The sequence below is a fragment of the Tenrec ecaudatus genome, chromosome 14 (assembly GCF_050624435.1).
Source record: "Tenrec ecaudatus isolate mTenEca1 chromosome 14, mTenEca1.hap1, whole genome shotgun sequence".
NCBI lineage: Eukaryota > Metazoa > Chordata > Mammalia > Afrosoricida > Tenrecidae > Tenrec > Tenrec ecaudatus.
In genome coordinates this window covers 45,061,035-45,086,266 of record NC_134543.1, presented here as the reverse complement: position 1 = coordinate 45,086,266, position 25,232 = coordinate 45,061,035, and the positions used below count along the sequence as shown (strand labels likewise).

The following is a 25,232-nucleotide window of genomic DNA, read 5'->3' as shown; positions in this document are numbered from 1 at the left end:
TCTAAGATATTCTTGAAGAAAAATTGAACTGCCGATCCCCCAGTGGTGCACAGTGGTTACTTGATAAAGATTTATTTGTAGCTCTACTTCAGAAAGACATTCTATTATGTTATCTTTAGGCGCCACAAAGCCAGTTTGTCTGTTTCAACAAACTGAAACATCTCCCAGTCTTCACCATCCTCAAAATTGTGAAATGAAAGCCATCATTACAGGCACTGTGCAAACCCATCTCATGACAGGATTTCCTCTTCTTCCTGCCATTCTCCTTAGCAAGCATGAGGTTCTGGTCCAGGGGCTGGGCTCTCCTGATAGCACGTGCAAAGTACACAAGGCAAAACCTCACCATCCTTGCTTCTAAGGAGTATTCTGGAAGTACTTCTCCCGAGACAGATTTGTGTGTTCTTTGGGCAGCCCTTGATACTTTAATTCTTCTACTTCAGTGCCGTGGTTCAAATGTGCCGCCTCTTCTTTGGTCTTCCTTAGTCAGTGTCCAACCGTTACATGCCTATGCGGTGACTGAAAACACTATGGCGTGGGTCAGCAGTGACTGGCTCTTCAAGATGACAGGAACTCTTTGACACCTTACAGAGGCCTAATGCAGATGTACCCAATGCGAGCCATCTTTTGATATCTTGACTGCTGCTTCCATGAGCACTAATTGTGGATCCAAGCAAGAAATACATGACAACTTCCTTCTTTTCCCAGTTTATAATGATGTTACCTATTGGTCCAGTTGGAGGATTTTGATTTTCTTTGCATTGAGTTGTAACCCTGAAGCCACACTCCTTGCTTCCCTCAGCAAGGGCTTCCAGCCCTCCTCACTGTCAGCAAGCCAGGGTGCGTCATTTGCATACCACAGGTTGTTAGTAAGTCTTCCTCCAATCCTGATGCCAAATTCTTCTTCATTTAAAAACCCTGTTTGAAGATAGAAAGAAATCATAGAAGGAACGAAGAAAGAAATCATGGAAGGAATTGTTTTCTATATGACAAATAGGACTATACATCCAGAGAAAAAGAATATATCACTAATTTACTCAGGTTCAAACAACCTTCATCTGATAAAAGCCTGGCAAAACTAGAAATGATTCTTCCAAAGCTTTATCCAGAAGAAATCTAATTTGGGAAAATTGTTATTCTATAAGAAATCTTTGCAATGATGCCAACTGAATTAACAGAGTAGTCTCAAGACTTAATGAAACCCAGGAGAGATGAACCTATAGCGACAACAGTTAGAATAAGGGTTCTAGAGGGTGGGGTGAGGGGAGGTGGCGGGGGGAGGGGAGGGGGAAGGTGTCAACAAAGAAGTTCCAGAAGGAAGAAAACGTTTTTGAAACTGATTGGGTAGCAATTGCATAGCACTGCTTGATGTGGTTGAACTATGGAATTGTATGCTTTCTGCATTGGCTTAAGCAAATCAAAGATTTGTGATTTACACAAATCAAAGAGTTTTTCAAGCACCAGGTTTTACCAGGAATTTCAAGGATACGTGAGGTCTAGGATATTAGAAACCTGGTTTCTCAGGTTCTTCATTCCCAAATAATATGGTCTTCCTACTGTAAGCAGCAATCAGCGGAACTTGTTGGCTAACTTTTGTCAGTATTGTTTTAGAATTTATTATGCAAATGCTAAGATGTACTGGTAAACTTTCACCAGTGTTCAGTTCATGCAAAAGGAAAGTTCATCAGACTTCAAACAGCAGGAAAAGCGAGTAATTCAGCTACTTAAGCTTGTTTTCCAACTAATGTGCTCCCAGAAAAGGTATCGGGATCGTCCACCCCAATAGCACGTGCTGCTTCCTGGTTAACATATTTACCTTTGACATTGATTAGGCTGGATTCAACTTTTCCTACTCCGGCGTCAATACTTTGGCAAATTAGCCAAATACAATCTGAGTCTTAGAACAGATCATAATTTACTGAAGACTTGGTCCTTTCGTGTGAGTGCTGCTATATACAGTGCTATATACAGCCTGGTTCTGCTCGAAGGTCATGTACTTGAGATCTATAGTGCACAGAACTCTTCTTAACCAATACTGCAGAATGGTGTGAGCTAGATGCAAGCCAGCACTGAACAAGTAATGACTTCGTTATGTATACTGGAGGATGTTGAAACTAAACAAATCCATGGGTTGTGTTAACTGTTTAACAGGATATGGCAGAACTGGAAAGACTTGATGTCCTCTCTTCTCTCCGAGAGCTTACAGTTTATGGTAATCCAGTGAGTATGTTACTTGTATAATTTATTCTTCAATGTATTAGTAGTTTTATGTTTCTTATTTATATATGGTATAAGGAAGAGATTTAATGCACATACACATAGATAGCCATGAATCCCAGTATAATTTATTCATTAGTGTCTTCTTCCAACTAATTACAGCACCGTCACAGTCATATACAAGAGAATCTATTTCAGAGTTCTGTGTTGTATTTATTGACCTTTTTGTCTCTCTTTGCACCCATACTCTACTGTGTTAATTACAAAAGTTTTATATTAAGTCTGTATAGTTGATAGAGTCTATTCCAACTCACAGTGAACCTATAGGACAGAGTAGAACTTCCCCCATAGGATTTCAAAGACTGAATGTCTTTACGGAAGCAGACTGCCCCATCTTTCCTCCCAAGAAGTAGCTGATGGGTTAGAACCACATGCCTACCTTCTGGTTAGGAGCCAAGTGCTTAACTACTGTGCCACCAGGGTTCCTTCCTAGTAAAGTTCCTCTAACTCTTCTTCTCTTTCTTTTTCTTCTCCTCCACCTCTTTTCCTTCCCATTTCTCTTTCTTTGTTTTCTTGGTTATTCTTGGCCCTTTACACATTCTTAGAGGAGTTTTAGGAACAGCCTCCCAAGTTACATGAGATTTTTTTTGATATCTTAATTGAAATTGACAATTAATTTTGTGAAAAAGTTTTTACCTTTTGTAGTTCATGGAAGGGATCCAGTAAATGCCATTCTCGTCTTGTTTATTTTTTTAATGTGATTCTTTCTTTTTGCCCTTTTCCGTTCTCCCTCCTTTCTTCTCTGCCCCCGTCCCCCAACCCTCTACCCGCCCTCCCCACCCTCTGCACCTGGCCTCTTTATCGTGTGCAAAGTATCTTCCTTTGGTATGAAAACCACTTTTTTTCTTGTGGGGAAGCACAGCACCGAATCCACTGCTTTTATGGTAGTGGTGGTGGGGAGGTGGGTTTCTTCATGGTAAGTGTTTCCTCCAAAATACCAGGGTGAAATTGGTAAGGGTTTCTGTTCTTCCCAAGAGGTCCAGAACTCAGGTTCTTGAGTGTCTGCTTTTTCAAAAGTTTTGTTCAAAGATTTCACAGAGCCTCTGGCTACAAGGTCACTTTGTAAAAATGTCTAAAAAGCATAATAGAGGCAAAAAGAGAAATAAGAACCTTACTGAACCCAACGGCAGACCATCATAACCACCCAATAAAAGGAAATACTAGAGTGGGCCCTTTAATATAGGAGATGAGCTTTTTCTGAAGGAACAGAATCTATTGTCCCAGCAATAAGCTCCTTCCCGAGAGGAAAGGAAAGAGCCAAACACACCCTGTTTAATCTCCCCAGGAGCCTAAGCCTCTTCTGCTGCCCTTCTGCACTGGGTCACAAGGTACTGCTTACGCAGAATCCATTACCTTTGAGGCATATTTTGACTCTCCTCTGTTTCTTAAAGTCTGCTCTCCAAAAGTCTTCTTCTTTAACCTCATGAGTTATTGATATTTTTATGTGCTCCTTTAAAACATAGATAATTTTAATTACCATATGTTGATTCCAAATGCTTTTATATTTTAGTTAGAGCAGATAGTCTCTCTCTAGTCTTTGGTAATTAGGAAACGTTCTCTGTACCTCTGAATCTGGTCAATGTCTGTTTGGGTTTTGTTTTGTTTTGTTTTGAAGTCAGTTATATGTCTTAGAGAGTCTTCACAATGCTTACGTACACACTCCATGCTTTCTAAAATGCTTCTGCATTACCTTTGGACAGGCTCTATGTTTGCTTCTTTATCTCCTTTTTGTCTCTCTTGCTGTTACACCTAAGGTTGCATTAAACATCCTTATGCATACATTCTCCTTTGGGGGTGTGCAGGACCCCTCCTCCAGGCAGAGGCTTGCCAGAAGCACTGCTGGGACTGAGCACAGACTTGTGCTTACGGCTAAGATTTTGTATAGTGACATAGTAAGGGTGCTGAAAGGAGACAGACAGGACTTTCGGTCTCGGAAGCTGACAGGGACAGTTCTACTCACTGTGCGTCAGGACAGAGAGTGAGTTTGGTTTGGGTTTTCAGTGACACTCATGGAGACCGTGTCCCCAGCAGGACTGCGACATGGCTTTTGAACAGGTAGCCAAGCCTTTAACCACTTGAGAACACGTAACCGCCTGCACTACCAGGGACTCTCCTTTGGTGTTGCATTCTTTTTAATTTTAAGAATCAGGGGGGAGACAGTCGGTGAGACAGAGCTTTCCTTTGCTCCTTCTATCCCATGGGTGGTCACAAAGAGGACCCTCTTCTCCCAGCAACAGAAACACTATTTGTGTGAAGTTTTGCTTTCACGGATGTAGCAGAGGCTGGTCACTCAGCACTCCGTGTCAGGTAAGCACTTAGATCACAGACTGCTAGGAAGAAAGTAGGTGTTCAACATAATTACCTCTCTTGTTTGTACGCATTCTCTGAGACCAGCGAGCCATCCGGACAGTTGAGTAATGATGGGAACACTATCAGAATCGGAGAAGCCAGATATGAGTCAAGAACCAACCTTGCCAGTAGAACCTTCAAAGATAATAGTCTCAGGCTTGGTGCGTTGACCCTTTTCGGCATACCTTGCTATGCAGCTATGCAAATATCTTTAGGGTAGACTGATAGTATAAATTGATGGATGTACATTGAATTGAGTTAGGTAGTACCTATTGGAAAATACCTTTTTTTTCCCTTCAAACCAAGCATTTATAAGTAACTTTTGTAATGTGAGATATAATCACGTTCATGAGTTAGGTAATGCTTGTAGTTAATGTGTTTCTGTACTCCTAAAAAAAACCAAAACACAACTGCACTTCCAAATTGTAGCCTTAATCAAAAAGAAATAAAAATTCTTATTGGGGAGCAATGCTGGGTAAGGACTGAACTGCAGCATCCCCAGCTGAACCCCCCCCCCCACCGCCCCACCGTCACACCCCGGGAGACAGAGGAGGCCGTCAGCTTCCACAAAGACTTACAACGCCTTCCAAACTCTATCGAGACTCACTTTGAGTCAGAATTGACTGAGTAACAGTGGTTACCTGCATTGCATATGACAGGAAATCGGGCTGTGTCTCAAAAAAGGAGCTCATGTTTGTAGCATGTAGTAACACTATTAAGGATTAGCTGTTATCACTTCCTTGCTGCCTATGCTGAATTTCCTGCTCTACCGATATCAATCTCTGACTTTAAAATGATTACGACACACATTCTTTGTTCTTCCTTTTTTTCAGATTTGTAGGAAAGTGCTGCACCGCCACATGCTCATATTTAGACTGCCAAACTTACAGATATTAGATGGGCTTCCTGTGAATGCAGATGACAGGGCAAAAGCCGAATTTCACTTCACCGAACTGCAGACAAAGAAAAATCTGGTAATTTTACATGATTTGCATTTTTTCCTTTTGAAATAAAGGATGAATACATGTATTTTGACTTAAATGTTTAAATCTGGATTTAAATGGGTAGATGGTGTTTCTGTACGTAACATGAGGACCTACTTGGGGAATTCTGTCAACAAACAGCTCGAGCTGGTGAATAGAGCATGCGTGCAAGTGTGCTCACCAGGGATGTAAGTTCCTCTTTCTGATCATATACTTTGACAGCAGCACATCGTTTAATGTGCTTGTATATCTTCACCCACAGCTCAGATTAGGCTAGAAGGTAAGAAGTCATAAGATACCTCCTTTAGAAGCAGAATTTAACAATAAACCGTCTGCACAGCTCCACTCTCATAGACTGTTGTAGAACATTGTGATTCATCCAACACGAAAACAGAGGCCCATCACCTTTAAAAAAGGAAATATGGCCAGAGTAGAAAAGAGATTAAAGAGAGAATAAACCACAAAAATCTATCATTAGGAAACGCTGTCATCTGTAACTTTTGAATGCAGATTTAAGATTGTTATAGTTGTACGTTGGCAAGGATTGAGGAAGGAGAAACAGAAGGGAGGAAACCCATGAAGGAGCCTTGAGGAGAAGAGATGTTATGAAAGTTGAGCGAGGGTGGGTCAGTGAGAGCAGAAGACGCTCCGAGGTACTGTAAGTGAGAGCCCGGGAAGGCGACTAGAGCCCGTGAGCAAAGGTCAGTGTTTTAAAGTTAGGTTGAAGAGCTGAAAGAGAAGATGTCCTTGATTGCCCCTACAACAAGCTGACTACTCTAGTGCACACTGCACGCCCCAGGGTAAGGACATAGGCTCCTCCCTAGTTCACGCTGCCTTCGGGATAGATTCATATGCCTATCAAGAGTTGGCCGTAGTTTTACAAAATTATATTATGCCAGCTCTTGTTATTTTAAGTAAGCATTAATCATGAGTACACAATTTAATTTACTGCTTCTATGCATCTGAGAAACCCAGATGAGATATTCTTCTGGATAAAATCACACACTGAGTTAGGTGGGGTCTAAAAATCCTGTAAAATAAGGGAGGGGATAATATAAAAAATTTTTTTTAATGACGAGAAAAGATTTCTTTTAATTCTTGTGTTCAGATTTTCTCTGTATCTTTAATTTTTTGCTATTTAAAAAAATAAGCAAAGTTAGAAGTGATAGGCAAAACCTCCTAAGGGCATGATTTATCAAAGAACAATCAGATAAAATACCAATCAAAGGATCCTAACTTACAGAAATGGTTTTGGCCCTTTATCAAGAGATTGGTACGTGCATATACTGTTACATATTTTAAAGTTTAAAAGATGAATAGGAATTATGCATTTACTTTAGTGATCCCTGATTTTACTTATTTTGATTAACCAGAGGGCTTCTATTTCAGGTCAAAGTAGCTACAGAGTACAGTTAATAAAGATTATTGTAAAACAAAGAAATCAGTGCCTTATTGTAAGACTTTAAACATGTTTCCATTAGTCTACATGTAAACATCTTACTTAAAACTCATTTTAAGATTGCTACATGTACGATATAAATAAGATGTTTACATGTAGACTTGGTTATCACTATTCAACTTGATGGCAGTGGATTTGGTTGGGGTTTTGTTTTTAAGACATAATTCACATTTTAATGTTTGTTTTAAACAACCAGTTAACTACAAGGCATCGAATGAGGTCATGTGAGAGTACAAAGATGTCCAAGATATAACTTATACCTTCGGAAATTTCTATTCATGAAAACGGAAGCAACATTACTAAAAGGGGAAAGTTAACTCTCATTTTCTTTTCAGTTCCATGCTTGCCCTTGTTACTTTGGTAAGGAGGTGGTTCCCCCATTCCCTACATTCTAGTCATGAATACGACACAATCTGAAAAGATTTGCCAGGAGGTTCTTAGGCCCCCCTAAAAGACTATTTTACACTTTTGCTTGTATCAGCTCCACGTTTAGGCTAGCATACAGCTCCTGACTAACAGAAATTGTCAATTGATGTGTATAATAAGGACAAAGCTTAGTGAGCTTTTTGAAGGTGAGACATTTTTAAACTTTTTTTTTTTTTTACATATAGCTCATTCCTGTTACCAACACGCCGATAGATGGTGGATCTTATGGCCAAGTGAAAGCTCCTCCTATAAAGATAACAAATGTGATTCTGCTTGGTGGAAATAGCCACAACTTGGGCTCTGACCTTACTTCTGAAGTTGAAGGTATTTTGAGTTTGAGAGTGAATGTCAAAGAAATATCTCATCTGAAATAACAATTTCTCTTTGATTTCTAATACTATTACTTAGATTGCATGTTTTAAATTTACTTTTCAGACAATTACATTTCTGTTTAAGCTCTGTGTGGTCAATCTGATTTCAGGGACTGTAGTGTTTCTTGGTTCTACTCAACTACCACTATGTCATAACTAAACATTTCCTCACAATTAAAATCTTGTGATCCTTGCACAATTATTTCCTGACGTCTTTCCAAAGCTTGGCTGTTTCATTTTGTACATTCCACAGCAAACTTCTACTGAAACCAGTTTACTAGTACGCCCTTCTAAAAGTAGAAGTCATGCTAAAAAAATATTGGGGAAGAAGAGGCCATACTTTTTAAAATGTCTAGTAAATAATTCCAGGCAAGAATTTCAAGGAGTAGAACTTTAAGAGGAGATATATTAAAAGGATAGGGAAATTTATTATATGTATTTTATATTAATATTTTTATGTTAGATCCTTTTTATTTAAAATTTTTATAAAGCAATGCAAATGTTAATTGTTGGAGCTGCATAATGCATATATGGGGGTGATTTTTTTGCTCTGTTTTGTTAACTTCCTATAGTTCCAATTTCCACTCCTCCTTTCCTAACCCCTCCTGCCTTCTGAATTTTAACCTTGGACAAATGATCCCTTTTCATCTCCAACGATTGATTAGTCTAAGGAGTGTGTACCTCCCTATGTTATTGTTCTCCTTATAGACATGTCTATTGTTTGGCCAAAAATTGGGCCTTGAGGATAAGGTCAGTTCCAGATCAAAAGGGAGATTAATGGCCGTCATCTCAAGGATACCATCAGCTTCTATCTGGCCAGTAAGCCTGGTCTCTGTGTCTCTCATAATACCTATTGCAGGCTGTTGGGACTACGTTGGCTGTGTCATAGGTTTGAGTTCAAGAGCTGTGAGGTGTTTTGTTTACCTTTGCTAGTGTGGCTTACTTAACTGAGGTCTCTGTCCTTTCCACGTTAAGTTGATGATTATTTTTTCCCCCATCTCTTTACTGAATCTGGGTTGGGACAGCTCTATGTGTGTGGATTAGTAGATTGTTTTAGTTAGTGTTGGCATTTTAAAATATTAGGTCTTCCTTTCTAGGAGAGTGTTATAGTCATCCACTGATTTCTTGTACTATTGTTTTATAATTTTCTTTGTATAGATATTTTGGTTCATCTTTTGGGTGACAACTCTAAATCATATTGTTTTCCTGGTTTCCTTTTCAGTATTTTATTTGCTAGTTGAAAGGAATCTGGATGATGTTTGTATGTTAGTCTCATGCCAGACTACTTTTCTGAACCTTTCAATTAGTTCCCGTAATTGTCTTGCTGTTTTCAGGGTTTCCTATGTATAGAATCATATCATGTGAAAGTATAATTTTAGCTTGCCAATTTTTATGCCTTTATTCCCCTTTATAGACTTATAGCTCTAATTCTGCCAACACACTATTGAACAGGAGTGGTAATAAAGGACTTCTCAGGGCACCTTGCCTAGTTCCTGCTCATAGGCGGATGCTTTTAATCTTTCTCTGTTAAGACTTTTGCTGATCATAGATGTTTTTGTCTATTTCTTTCATTATGTTAAGGAATTTCCCTTTTTTCTGTGTAGTTGACTGTTTTATCAGGAATGGGCCTTAGATTTTGTCCAGTGCCTTTCTGTATTAATTGATATGATCATGTATTTCCTTTCTTTTTTTAATTTATAAGATTATCTTAGACCTCAAACTGACACCTTTGCTTTTTTAAAAAAAATCATTTTATTGGGGCTCATATAACTCTTATCATAATCCATATATATATTAATTGTGTAAAGCACATTGGTACATTCGTTACCCTCATTATTCTCAAAACATTTGCTCTCTACATAAGCCCCTGTTATCAGCTCCTCATTTTCCCCCCTCACACCCCCCTTCCCACTCCCTCATGAACCTTTGATAATTTATAAATTATTATTTTGTCTTATCTTACACTGTCTGACTTCTCCCTTCACCCACTTTTCTGTTTTCCGTCCCCCAGGGAGGAGGTTAGATCCTTGTAATTGGTTCCCCCTTTCTACTCCACCCTCCCTCCACCCTTCCAGTATCACCACTCTCACCATTGGTCCTGAAGGTATCATCCGTCCTGGATTCCCTGTGTTTCCATTTCCTACCTGTACCAGTGTATATCCTCTGGTCTAGCCAGATTTGTAAGGTAGAATTGGGATCATGATAGTGGGGAGGTGAGAGGGGGGGGCTGTGGGACGGGGAGGAAGCATTTAGGAACTAGAGGAAAGTTGTATGTTTCATTGTTGCTATACTGCACCCTGACTGGCTCATCTCCCTGTGACCCTTCTGTAAGGGGATGTACAGAAGGGCTTTGAGTCCCCACTCCGCACTCCCCCTCATTCACAATGATATCATTTTTTGTTCTTTAATGCCTGATACCTGATCCCTTTGACACCTCATGATCACACAGGCTGGTGTGCTTCTTCCATGTGGGCTTTGTTACTTCCAAGCTAGATGGCTGCTTGTTTACCTTCAAGCCTTTAAGACCCCAGATGCTATATCTTTTGATAGCTGGGCACTATCAGCTTTCTTCACATTTGTCTTCAGTGATCGTATCGGGGAGGTGAGCACACAATGATATGATTTTTTGTTCTTTGATTCCTGATAACTGATTCACCTTTGATTTTTTTTTACACTCTAAAGAGGTCTTGTACAACAAATTTTCCCAATGCAATATTTTGTTTTATTTCTTGACTACTGCTTCAATGAACATTGATTGTGGAACCCAGTAACTTGAGATTTGATATTTTCCTTCAGTTCCTGCACTTTGAGAAATGCTGAGTGTGTTCTTCCCTTTTGTTTTCTAACTCCACATCTTTACACATTTCATTACAATGCTTTATTTGGTCTTCTTGAGTTATCCTTTGAAATGTTCTGTTCATTTCTTCACTTCATTTTTCCACTCACTAGTTTACATTCAGGAACAAGTTCCAAAGTCTCTTTCTTTCCTATATTTTTTAATAACCCTCGTCTGATGTTCTTGATATCATCCCACAATTCATCGACTCTTTGGTCTTAAGAGTCAAATGTTGAGATGGACTCTAAATTCTGGTTGGATATACCAAGGTCATTTGGGGGCTCTGGTGAAGTTATTTTAATTTTCTTCAGCTTCAACTGAATTTACCTACGAGGAGTTTAATGTCTGCTCCATCATTAGTCACATGCCATCTTCTCACTGAGGTAAATGAGCTTGATTCCGGTGCATTCCATCTGGTGAGGTCCACATGTATTGCTGTTGTCAAATGATGTCCCATTGGTTCCAACTTATAGTACATTGGTTCTGACTCATAGCAACCCTAAGTATAGCATAACAACCCTGCCAGGTCCTGTGCCATACTTAAAATTGCGCTTACGTGTGAGCCCATTGTTGTAGCCACTGTGTCAATCCAGCTCATTAAGGAAGGGCCTTCCGCTTTTTCGCTGCTCCTCTGCTTTACCAAGCATGATGACCTTCTCCAGGGACTGGTCTCTCCTGACAACATTCCCAAAGTACATTAGCCAAAGTCTTGACATCCTTGCCTCTAAGCAGCATTCCGACTATACTTCTTCCATGACAGATTTTTTCTCTGTTTCTTGTTTTTTTTTGCAGCCCATGGTACTTTAAGTATTCTTGCCAGTACCACATGTACCGTCACCTTGCAGTAGTTATATTACTATTACCACAGACAACATTGCATTTCAAGATAGGTCTTAAAATAGTCTTTCTGACATTAATGCACCATTCCTCTTGATTTTATCATTCTGGTGCAATAAGCCAAATGATTTTTAAATTCAAAATGAATAGCACTCCCATTCCATTCCTGCTCACTAGTGCCTACAAGTCTCATTGTTTATGTGATTCATTTAAATTATTGCCACTTTGAATTTATAATGAATGTTTACAGCTGTTTCATCTCATTTTGTGTCATGCCCCACCAGCAAACGAATGTCTCAAAAACTCAAAGTAGTCATCAAGGTCGCTTCTACTTTGAATAGTTGTTCCCAGTCATGTTTTGAGTTCTTTCCAACTTGAGGGGTCCATAGTCCAGCATTATTGCAGACAATGTTCTGCTGCAATTCATGAGGTTCTCAGTAGCTCACTCTTCAGAAATGTATTATATATTCCTTCTTCTTAGTCTGGAAGCTCCACTGCAATCTGCCCACCATGGGTGACCCTGCTGGCGTTTGAAGTACCAGTGGCACAGCTTCCAGCACCGCAGCAACATGCAGGCCACCACAGTAGGACAGACTGACAGACCAGAGGTGGGTTCACCAAAGTAGGAAGAAGAATATGGTCTTTATGGACTATGTTTTGCCCATTTTCCGTAGTGTCCCCTGGAATTATGGTTCTGAGTTCCCAAACCTACTGACTAAATCCTTCGTGGTATTTGGTTCTGGCTAAGATGTCTGCATAACTGCACCCTGTGTGCTCCGATGTATTTACTGATGTATTTGCTACATGTAGAAATAGATGCTGAGAATTGCCCTCGGCCAAACCTCCTTATATTTGTGGGTCTAGTCCTACAACTGCTTGCCCAGCCCTGTTTAACTTGAGCATCTATGTATCCATTGGTGGATTATTGTATTACTGTTACTGCAGGAATGTGTTTGTGATCGTACTGAACCTTTGCTGCCTTTAACCCTGGTGCTCCTTCCAGAGCCTCCCTTTGCCTGGGTCATTTTGTGCTGAGCTCCCCCTTATTGCCTTTCCCTCCACCCAAGTTCATACAAATGTCTCCTTTAGTTAGTGACTTTACCCTCCTTTCCTTTCCAACCCTGGTAACCATCAAATAATGACCCTTTCTCTGTGTGACCTTTTTTTCTTCTTCTTCCTTTTTGTAAAATAAACCATTTTATTGGGTGCTCTTACAGGCTTTATAACAATCCATACATCAATTGTATCAAAAACTTTTGTACATATGTTGCCACCATCATTTTCAAAACAATTTTTTCTGCTTGAGCCCTTTGTATCAGCTCCTCTTCTTTTCCTCCCTTCCACCACCCTCCCACCCTCGTGGACACGTGATAAATTATAAATTATTCTTTTTTAATAAATCATTCTTATTTTCATATCTTACACAATCCACTATCTCCCTTCGCCCACATTTCTGTTATTCGTCCCTCGGGGAGGGGGAGTTATACGTCGATCATTGTAGTTGGTTCCCATTTCTCCCCAACATTCCCTTGATCCTAATGGTATTGCTACTCCCATTACTGTTCCTGAGGGGGTTGTCTATCCTGGATTCCATGTGTTGAGAGTTCTTATCTGTTCCAGTGCACATGCTTTGGTCTAGCTGGATTTGTAAGGTAGAACTGGGGCTATGATAGTGGTGGGGAGGGGGGAAGCATTAAAGAACTAGAGGGATGTGTGTTCTGTCAGTGCTATGCTGCACCCTGACTGATGTGTTCCTTCCTTGTGACCCTTCTGTGAGGGGATATCCAATTGTCACAGATGGGCTTCTGGGTCTCCACTCTGACTCCCATCATTTGCATCGATACATTTGTTTATTTTGGGTCTTCTGATGCCTGCTACCTGATCCCGTCAACACCTGGTGATCACACAGGCTGGTGTGCTTCTTCCATGTGGGCTTGGAAGCTTCCCTACTAGATGGCTGCTTGTTTAACTTCACACCTTTGAGACCTCAGATGCTATATCTTTTAACAGCCAGGAACCATCCGCTTTCTTTACCACTTTTGCTTGTACACCTATTTTGACTTCAGTGATCCTGTTGGGGATATGAGCATCACAAAATGCCAGCTTATTAGAACAGTGTTCTTGTGTTGAGGGAGGACTTGAGACTAAATATCCATCTGCTACCTTTTTAAAAAAAACATTTTATTGGGGACTCATGTAACTCTTATCACAATCCATCCATCCATCGTCTGTTACGTTAATACTTAACATTTAAATATCTGTACATAGACCTATATCCCTATCATTATATATTATTATATTTATAGTGTTATGTATTGTTATATATTAATATATTTACATGTGCGTGCCTATATTTCCACCTCCATAAATGTCCTTGCCTTCTAGTTCTTTCCTCTATTTCCTTTTCCTTTCCTCCTGTCCCGTTATCATGTTCAGTCGTCATTCAGCTCTCGGCTCTTTCTCGGCTACACTGCACCTGATCAAACCCCACCAGGCATTCTACGCCCTCCTCAGCATCAATTTTAGATCTCTTATTGATTCCTTGTCCCTGGGTTTGTTGGCTCCCCCCTCCTTTTCTCGAACCTCCTCCTCTCCCATGGTCCCCTGGAGCCATGAGCCCCGTCATTTTCTCCTCAGAATTGGTTATCTTGCCTATCTTATATGCATAGGCATGAGAAAAAGAAAAAGGGATTCCTTGGGGACTTAATTGATTTGCTCCCCTTGCTGCTCTATTATGCCCCCTTCGTGTTTCACTCCCGTAGAGGGCGGGGGTGATATCGGAGCAGGCATAATTCCCATACTGTTTCCAGTTCTGACCCCCATAGCACTATAGGTCAGTGAGGGGGCATTGTGTCTTGTGGTGGGGTCAGCCCCACGGTCTTCACTGGGCACTGGCTGCTCTGAGCAGGAATGTCATCCTCGAGGCTTGTTGGGCCAGAATGCAGTCCACGCTCCCTCTCTCTTTCCCTCTTAGTTTGTTCGTGTGTGGTCTGAGCAGATGTGCCACTCTCCCTGGGCTGTATCTTCAGTGCTGTCCTCGGTGTATAAACCTTTTATCAAAATGATCTTTAAGTTTATGTGTTCTTTGTGATTTAGTGTCCTCTGTATTCATTTATGCTATTTCCCATATTCATGATTATTCTTTAATGTTCCATAGTATTATATTGTGTGTGTGTACTCTAGTTTGTTTATCCATTCATCTGTCATTAGTCTAGGCTGTTTCCATGTTTTTGCTATTAATGCCACAATGTACATGTATATATTTGTTCAGGTCATGGCTCTTATTTTGTTGGTAGATTTACCTAGTGGTAGGATTTCTCAGTTATATAATTTTTTAATTTCCAACCATTTAAGGAAGCGCCATACCATTTTCCATAGTGGTTGCATCCATCAGCAGTGTGTGAAGATTCATCCCTACACCCTTGCCTGAACTTAACGTTTTCTGGATATTTTTTTCTTTTCTTTTTTTTATGATTAACACTGGAGTGAGATGATATTTCATTGTTGCCTTGATTTGTATCTCTCCCATCAGTAGTTAATGATCACAAGCATTTCTTCGAGTGTTTGTTCGCCTCCTGCATGTCTTCTTTGAAGTGGCTGTTCATGTCCTCTACCTATATTTTAACTACTCTGTTGTTAATGTGTTGAAGTTTTTTCTAAAATCTATAGGCTAGTCTTTTTTTCTGATATGCCATTGGCATTTTTCGCAGTCTGTAAGTTCTCTATTTACTTTTATTGTGAAGTCCTTTGATTTGCATAAATGTTTAATTTTTAGGAGGGTCTAGTCATCTAGTTTTCTTCTAGATGTGTTGGTACATTTTTAGTTATGTTTGGTAGGGTATTTGTGTCGTGGATTAAAGCCCCTAAGTTTGTTCAGTTTTTTCTTTGATGGCTACTATAATTTTAGGTTTTTATATTTTTATAATTTTACATTTAGGTTTTTGATCTATCTTGTGTTTGCTTATTATATGATGAGAAATATGGATCCTGCTTCTATTATAAGCATTTTAATCCAAGTTTAAAACAATATTTTCTCTAATTCTACTTCCTTACTGTCTATCATCTTGGCAAACTGAGGCTAGCTACTACACTACTCCTTCTCTGAGGGTTCCCCTCTTCCATTTCTTTTTACTTCTCACATTATCCTCAGACCACCAATAGCAACATACTAAATGTATGTGTAACATACATTACACAAAATATAAAATTATCTAAGTGCTTGGTAAGAATAGTAAATTACTCTCTGTGGTTTAAGTATTTAAAGAAAATGTAGTTTAAAACACATCAAGTGGTGCTGGGGGTTATGCATTGGACTGCTATCCTCAAGGTCGCAGGTTCAAGCACACCAGTCATTCCACAGGAGAAAGATGAGGCTGTCTGCTTTTGCAGGTTTACAGTCTTGAAAACCTTGAATATGGAGGCTGCAAGTAGCTGTAGTCAGGTATGCCTTTGTTCTCAAAGATCATGTTTGCATTTAAACACTTTAAAGATGTTTTTGACAACAGATTTGCCCATCATGTGATTTCTTGATATTTCCCTCCATGGGCATTGATTGTTGATCATAGTAAAATGAAATCCTTCACACCCTGGATCTTTTCCCCGTTGTGAAAATTTTTTTCTTTGTGTTGAGGTGCAATCCATAAAGGGTGTAGTCCTTGATCTTCATCACAGAGTTTGTCAACTTTGTCCTCTTTGCTTTCAGCTAGCAAAGTTGTGCCATTTTATTTCACAGCTTGATAAGGAGTCATCTTTCAATCCTGAAGCCATGTTTTTCTTTTATATAGTCCAGTTCTTGAATTCTTTGCTCAGCATATAGATCAAATAAATATGGTAAAAGGATACAACTCTGGCACACCCTGCTCCTGATTTTAAACCATGAGTATTCCCTAGCTCTGTTTAAGGAACTACCTTTTTAGTAATTTTCTATTTAAATTATCTTCAGGGAACTATTACTTGCATGTGCTATTGGTGATACTTTGATGGTTTGAAGGACATCATGGTTTGAGGGCTTCCGTGTTTCACTGGCTCGCCTTTCTTTAGCATGGGCACAGTTTGGTTGGCTAAAAAGCTGTCATCCAAAATGTTGAAAAATCTCAGCTTGTAATCCATCAACTACTGGAGCCTTGTTTGTTTGCCAATTCCTTCCATTCAGCTTGAACTCGCTTCTTCATATCATCAGTTCTTGATCCCTGAATGGGAATTTGACAACACTTCAATGTGCTCCTGTGGACCTTGTTCATGGATCAAGAGGCAAGTTGTGCAACAGAACCAGGGAGTGCTGCATGGTTTAACATCAGGAAAGGTGTGTGGGGGGGTCGTGTCCTTTCACTATACTTATCCATTCTGATTGTATGCTGAGAAAATAATCAGAGAAGTTGGATTATATGAAGAAGAATGTGCTGTTGGAATTGGAGGAAGTCTTATTAAAAACCTTCGATATGCAGATGACATAATTTTCTTGTTAAAAGTAAGGAGGACTTGAAGTACTTGCTGAAGATCAGGGATTGTAACTTTCAGTATGGATTAAAACTCAATGTAAAGACCAAAATCCTCACAACTGAACTGATAGGCAACATCATGATAAATGAAGGAAAGATTGACAGTCAAAGATTTTGTCTAGATCAATGCTCATGGAAACAGCAGTAAAGAGATCAAAAGACACATTGCATTAAGTAAATCTGCTGCATAAACCTGCTTAGAGTACTGAATAGTAAGGATGTTGCTTTGAAGAAAAAGGTGCACCTGACTCAAGCCAGGGTATTTTCAATCACCTTCTGTGAAAGTTGGACATTGAATAAGGAGGATCAAAGAAAATTGATGCATTTTAATTTGGGTGCTAAATTGAACATTGAAAGTACCACAAACTTCTAAGAGGACAAATAAATCTGTTTTGGAAGAATAAATCTGTTACATCCAGAGGGCTCCTTAGAGGCAAGAATGGCAAGACTTCATCTTCCATACTTTGGAATATTGTCAGGAGAGACCAGTCTCCAGCACTGCGAAAAAGAGGAAGGCCTTCAATGAGATGGATGGACATGGTGGCTGCAACAATGGGCTCGAATATGGGAACAATTGTGAGGCTGGTGTAGGACCAGGCGATGTTTAACCTTGGGGTGCCTAGGGTCTCTGTGGGTCAGAACCAACTGGATGGCATGTAACAAGAGCAACCTCCTGAATGGTTGGACACTGACCAATTCTTTTTAGTGAAATTCCTGTTTTCCTTCCATCGTCTTTTGATGCTTACTGTATTGTTCATGGTTTTTCTCAGTCTTTCAATATTTCATCTTGAGGCTTGAATTTTTCCTCCAATTCTCTCACCCTGAGGTATACCAAGTGTGTTTGTCCCTTTGGGTTTTGTAATTTCAGGCCTTTCACACTTCATTATAATACTTGCCCATACTGTGTCTTCTAGAGCCACTTTTTGAAATCTTCTGTTCAGGTCTCTTAGTTCATCATTTCTTCCACTTGCTTTAGCTACTGTATAGTCAAGAGCAAGTTTCAGAGTCTCTTTTATGACATGAATTTTAGTCTTACCTTGTTCCCTGTCTTTTTAATGGCCTTTTGTCTTTCTTTATGGACACTATTCTTGATCTCATCTCACAACTTGCCTGGTATTCAGTCACTAGTGACCAGTGCATCAAATATATTATTGTGAGGGTCTCCAAATCCAGGTGGGATATACTCAAGACCATACCTTGGCTCTATGTTTCTTTTTTTTTTTTTTTTTTGAGCTTTATATTGAACTTTCATTTGAGCAACTAAGATTTATTCTACATTCCGCCACTGGCATTAGTCGAACTGAGGATTTTAAGATTCCTGAAAGGTCTATCTGTATAGTTTCCCTTTATGTTTTTGAAACGGAGATTTTGGCAATGTATAAGTTGTTTGACTTGCAATTTCTATTATGTGATTTTCTGTCACCAACAGTTTCTTTTAAATATTTTCTTTTTAACAGTTCTATTGGCATATAATTCCTAAACCATAAAATTCAGTAGTTCAGTCATAACACAAAGAGTTGTACAGTCATCACTACCATCAATTTTGGAACATTTTCTTCATTCTTGTACTCGTTGTTAGAAGCTCCTCATTTCCCTTCAACCTCTCCTGCCATACTCCTAAGGAACCTTTAGTCCATTTATGGTCTCTATATATTTACCAATCCTGAATTCCATACATAGGAAAACATTTTAAAAGAAAAATAACAACAGTAAAAGAGTGAAATAGAGAAAAAACTTTAATAGAAAAGAAAGCAGAGAATACTAAAAACTAGACAAAAGTTAAAATGGGTTAATGGGGAGATCATATGGTAAGGTTTTCAATTTTAACCGAATTACATCAAACAGGGCCATGTCCTAAGAACTAATTGTTCTTAAGTTGGAGTTAGAATTAAGTACATGCCTAAAATCCATTTATATATCTATGGTTTATATAGAGATATCATTGTCATTTTATGTTAGAACACATTATCAATTATCCTGCTGGGGCATAAGTTAATTCTTCTAATAGTGTCATTAATTTAGTCAATCTTATAGAATCTATAAAGGGGACATATTTTCTTTATAAAAAACATTTTATTGGGGGCTTGTATAACTCTTATCACAATCCATACATCCATCCACGTGTCAAGCACATTTGTACATTTTTTGCCATCATCATTCTCAAAATATTTGATTCCCCTTGAGCCTTTGGTATCAGCTCATTTTTTACCTTACCTTCCTGCCCTCTCTCCCTCACAAATCCTTGATAATTTATAAATTAGTATTATTCTGTCATGTCTTACACTGTCCAATGGCTCCCTTCACTCACTTTTCTGTTGTCCATCTCCCGGCAGGAGGTTATATGTAGATTATTGTAATCAGTTTCCCCTTTCTACCCCACCTTCCCTTCACCCTCCCCATATTGCCACTCTCACCACTGATTCTGAGGGGGTTCATCTGTCCTGGATTCCCTGTTTCCAGTTCCTATCTGTACCAGTGTACACCCTCTGGTCTAGCTGGATTTGTAAGGTAGAACTGGGGTCATGATAGTGGGGCGGGGGTGGGGGGAAGCATTAAAGAACTAGAAGAAAGTTGTATGTTTCATCGTTGCTACACTGCACCCTGACTGGCTCGTCACCTCCCCCTCTTCCGGTCTCCACTCCCCCTTCCCCTCATCCACAATTATAAGATTTTTTGTTCTTTGATGCCTGAAACCTGATCCCATCGACACCTCGTGATCACACAGGCTGGTGTGCTTCTTCCATGTGGACTTTGTTGTTTCTGAGCTTGATGGCCACTTTTTTATCTTCAAGCCTTTAAGACCCCAGATGCTATATCTTTTGATATCCAGGCACCATCAGCTTTCTTCACTACATTTGCTTATGCACCCATTTTGTCTTCAGCAATCCTGTAAGGAAGGTGAGCATCACGGAATGAAGGGGGATATTTTCAACTACTGATTTTTCATCTTTGTTTCTAATTTTCACATTCTAATCACCAGTAATTATAAATTATATTTGATCAATTTAAGACTGCAGAAATTGCTTCTGTGGAACCAGTAATATTTTCATCTTTGACATTAGTGGTTAGTGCATACATTTAAATAATAGCTTTATCAACAGATATGTCTTATAAGCATATGGATGTTATCATTGACAGCATTGTATTTTAGGACAGATTTTGAAAAACTTTTTGACAGTGAATGCAATGCTTCCTTCAATTTATCATTCCCCACATAGTAGACTATATGATTGATTCAAAATAGTCAATACTAGTCCATTTCAGTTCACTTACGTATATGATATTGATCTTCAGGCATTCATTTGTTATTGACAATTTCTTCTTTTCCATGAGTCGTATTTCATATATTTCACATTCAAATGATAATGGATGCTTGCAGCAGTTTCTTGTTTTCAGTAGTACCCCATTGCAAAGTAAGGAGCTGAAAGCTTTCTCCTAGCCACCTCCTTAAGGAGAACTCCTGTTTTGAGGAGGTAGCTCTTCCCTGTTCATATTTTGAGTGCCTTTCAACTGGAGGGGCTCACCTTCCATCACTATTTCAAACAACCTTCTCATGTTACCCACAAGGTTTTCACTAGTCCTTTTTTTTAGAAGTAGATAAAGTTCCACTAAAATCTGACCATCATGGGTCACCCTGTTAGTAGTCAAGACACTTGGTGGCGTACCTTCTAGGACTAGAACAACACACAAGCCATCACAGAGTAACAAACTGACAGATAAGTAATAGAGGTTGGACATCCTGTATTGTTACTATTCTCCTTAACCATACAGTATTGTATTCAGAAATGTCATCAACCCTAAATTCTTCTCTATAACTTCTTTTTTTTAATGAATTTCTCTTCTAGATTTTCATGTACTACTAGTTTATAAGATTTTCTAGAAATATTCTATAATCTCTTTTGTGTTTTCTATTTTGCCCCATTTAAAAAAAATGGTCATTTTATCTGTCCAATTATGGTATCATGTAATCCTGGATTTTTACATTTTAAAAATTATATAGATTCAAATGTATTCACTGGATCAGAAAAAAAAATTAAGGAGCATGAAGTGCTGGTGATATATTCCAGGCTTATGTTTTTATTTGAAATTTTAACATTCATGTTATAAACATGTATTGCATATATATTTAACTGAAGGATATCCAAACATTTATATTACTTAATGCCTTTTATTGCTGTATAATTTTAACTGTCTGAACTCCTACTTTCAGACAAGAAAAACAAGAATGCAGTGAGTCTGACAAATAACGCCCGAAGCTTCCATACAGAACCAGCTTTTCGGCAACTAAGAGGGACAAATCTTTCCCAATCTCTTTTATCACAACAGAATGTCACATCTCTAACTGCGCAAACACACCAGAGCAACCAAGAAGAAGGGAGGTAAAATGATTTTGTGTGTAACTCATCATGTATTGATAATTCTCCCCACATTTGCTATTCACATATAAAAATAGTAAATACTGTTATTAACTATTACATACTTATTCTGGGAATAGGAAAAGCTGCTAGCACTAGAATAAGACTTCTCCCACACTCATGAAACCTTTCCAAAAGTCCAGTTTGTTTCCATCAGAATGGCTAAGGAATGGTTGTCAAAGTGGAATAGTGCTCAGATAGTCTCAATGGGAGGAGCCGTGGTGGCATAGTACTTAGGTGCTAATGGAAAAGGTTGGGATGATTACACGGCAAACTACTTGTAATTGCATTCTCCTCAAACTCGCAGTACTCCATAGCAGCAGATAAATTCAACTCTTGGAAATTATGAGCATTTTATAATTTTTCAGAGTCCTCTTTTTATCTTTCCTTTGTCTCCCCGTCCCAGAGCCCTGCCCAGTGCCTGGAAACTTCTAGTTCCATTAAGAATCCTCTGTGGCGCTCAGCCCCCATCTGCCTAGATTCCCAAGTACTACCTGCCTACCCAGTTAACTTGTCCCAACTACTGCCCTGTCCTGGCAGCGGATCGAGCTTAGGCCTGACTCTTGCTACCCTGACTTACTGTACTGTTATAACCTGTCATATCCCACTGGTTCCCCAGGATTCAAATATCAAAAATATTTTTAGTGTCACCTTGAAATTGTACACATAATAAAGACAGTGTTCACTATAGAATTACCTTAAGTTAGCTGATATACTAAAAATTATATCACCATGATTCCACTCACAGATGTTTTCTTTCTTACAGAATGCCTGCTAACAACCTTCCCAGGTCAAATCGAATGTAACTGCTTAAGGAGAAATGGTTATACAGCAAGAGGTCTATTTCTGCTTAGTAGCTGTACAAAAACCGGTAGAGAGTAGTGGGTGAAAAAAATATGAATACGATAATCATGTTACGAAAGCATTTCTGTTCCATTATCACCCCTGGTGGATTCCACCTCGCATCGCTCCTTTATTGCCTTCTAGGGTTATTCTGGTTATGCTTTGGATGTCTGTGCTGGAGAGAATCATCAACTAGGATTATAGCAGCCATCAGCTTGAAAGGGTAAAAGGGACACGCAACCAAGTGCACAGAAGCAAATCCTTCCTCCCAGTAATGGAAAGAGAATTCACAAAACCTCACCATGGCCCCAAATAAGAAGATATTAAGAAAAATAACAAGTAAATAAGCATATTTCATATAATGCCTCTTCATTTGGGGCTATAAAAAATAAAGCATATAGTTCTTACCAAAAACAGCTCTCACAAAAGCAAGATCCTTCTAGTTGAACTAAAGATTACAGTTTTCACATTATACTTACAAAATATATACTCTAAAACAAGTCTGCTCCCCAAATTGTTTAAAGATGGAAACTGTGGCCTTTAATAGGAGCTCCTGAATTGGACCACTCTGTCACTCAGGTCCAAGAAAAGAGGAAAAAGAATACTTTCATACCCAAATTTCTGTTGTATATATTATGCCGAGAGTGATTCTGTTATCCTAAAGCAAAGACTAATTAACCTGAGGGCAGAAATTTTAATTTTTGACCTTAATAGTAATATTTTACTTAAAATAGTTTTTCTAAACTGTTACACAGCATAGTACTAGGATACATGATAAATCAATCAAATATTGTTTTGAGCTTATATATTTATTTGTTAAATACAGTTCTTTACATTGATGAGTAAATTACTAATCTTTTTATATAAAAGCGCAATGATTCATGTTTGCAGATTTTGGTTCAACACTGTATGTAGTTTCATGATACTCTATATATTAATTATATTAAAATAAAATATATTATTTCATTAATATATTTGTACTTTATAAGCTATTTAGAAATTATTTTACCATTATTTTGGAAACTACGTAATTCCAAAGTAAAAAAATTTTGTATTTTACTTCTTTAAGTGTTTTTAATTTAATCATGTCTTATTTGAAATTTTAAATATAGCAACATTGATTGTGAAGCTCTTAATGTGTTTTTTAAAAATAACTGCTACGCTTATGAAGGAATAACTGCCATCAGTTGATTGGAACTCCTGGTCACCATTCAAACACAACGGTGCAGTTCTTAAGATGTCCAGAAGATGTCTCTGTTGCCCATTAGTTTTACAACTGCTTTCTCCAGTGTACCAGGAGGGGGTCTGCACTTCAGTTTATTACTACACTGGCACCCATCCCGCCCGCATGTGTGCAACTGAGGTAATAAAGTGTCTTAAATAATAAAGTTGGTGGGAAAATAAATATAATAGCTCTTCACTAGAGAATTTTTTTCTCTAATGTGTTATACATATATACATTTTCTCTAATGTGTTATACATATTAACTAAATGATGTATAACAACATTATACATGTTATTACATCAATTAGTTAATATATAATTTAGTTAACGTTTGACATATTTTGATTCATCTTTTATTCATTTTAAAACATTTGCTATCATTTTATTTTTATATACACATCAAAGCTTAAGACATTTTATACTTTTCATTCAAAAATTTTTAATTAAATTTTACTTGCACCTGAATTTCTTCTTCAAAATAAAATACAATAACTTGTAATAAGTAACTTATTAACATGAAGAATAAGAAATATGTAATGTTATAGTTATAAATTATTTGTAATACGTTATAACTGATTACAACACAACAGACATGTGTACAGTTATTGGTAGTATTTTTAATTTGTAACATGACTCACACTATAAATGATTATTCTAATAAGTATATGAATTAGACATGTCATGCACTATCTTTATTTATACATGAGAAATCTGTGGCTTAAAAAGAATAGACATCACTCTGAATCCTAGATTTCCAGACTCCAAATTCACTAGTTGTTTTTTAATTCCTGTACGTGGTATCTAATAGTACTTAGAAAGCTTACAACTGTGCCATTTAGTTATCAGCTGTCTTAAAGCCTGAATGCTGTGAAAACTGTATACTGTCCATTCTTTTTCAGTGTACTGAGTTGAGGGAAAGTGTCAGTAAAATGATTTCTTTGTTAAATCCTCTGGGGAAGAATGAATTGCACATGTCTTGATGGGTGCATTTTGCATGCAGTCATATGCACAGATGTTGGGCTTATTTTCCATGAAGGGCAACTCCACAAGGCACCTGGGAAGCTGGAATAGATTAAAAATTTACAACGCCGAACTGTATCTAGATGACCTAACAGTGACGATAGTAACTATGATTAATGGATTGCTCAGTGAGAATGTTGTTTAGTTCTGTATTTATAGTACTGAATTTTCTGACGTTGACATAAAATTTCACCTCATGTTTAATATACATTTTTGTGTTTTCAGGTACTTAAGACTAATTGTAAAGTAATCCTTACATTTAAGTAGCATACTATTTTACTACTTACATTACAGGGTCATGCATTACAAGAAGTGTTGAGTGTATTAAAACATTAGATCTTACTCTTAGTTACACCCTAGGCTCTTAGCTTCAATCAAATGCTACCTTAAGAAAATATGTTCTATCGAGTTCTGTATGAGCAGGAGCAAGTACTTTGGCCAAGCTCTGTTAGCTCTTCAATGAATCTAATGAAATCAGATTCTTTATGGAAATAGAATCTAATTCTTTATGGGATAGAAGCTAATTTGTTTTAATATCTATGCTATAAAACTAAGCTTCTGAGCAGCCTCTAAGTGTATAAATGTTCTTATCTTCCTACACATTTCCATCATTGCTAAAAATATTTTTAAAGAAAACCTTGTACCAAATTGCAATTGTAGTTTGTAGTTGTCTTTTAAAACTGGGCCAAGAAGGAGT

At 38.2% G+C, this 25,232-nt stretch overlaps 2 protein-coding genes across 4 annotated transcripts in view; one reads left to right on the top strand and one right to left on the bottom strand.

Moving 5' to 3' along the window:
* Positions 1–22,898, top strand: part of LRRC9 (leucine rich repeat containing 9) — a 134,180-nt gene extending 111,282 nt beyond the window's left edge. Inside the window, exons 29-33 of the mRNA XM_075531829.1 lie at positions 2,149–2,217; positions 5,457–5,597; positions 7,677–7,815; positions 21,244–21,412; positions 22,215–22,898. Of these exons, the coding sequence (XP_075387944.1) occupies positions 2,149–2,217; positions 5,457–5,597; positions 7,677–7,815; positions 21,244–21,412; positions 22,215–22,254 (558 nt within the window). The 3' untranslated portion in view covers positions 22,255–22,898. The remainder of the gene's footprint in view (positions 1–2,148; positions 2,218–5,456; positions 5,598–7,676; positions 7,816–21,243; positions 21,413–22,214) is intronic.
* RTN1 (reticulon 1) overlaps positions 1–25,232 on the bottom strand; it is a 412,417-nt gene that overhangs the window by 367,832 nt on the left and 19,353 nt on the right. The window lies entirely within an intron of this gene.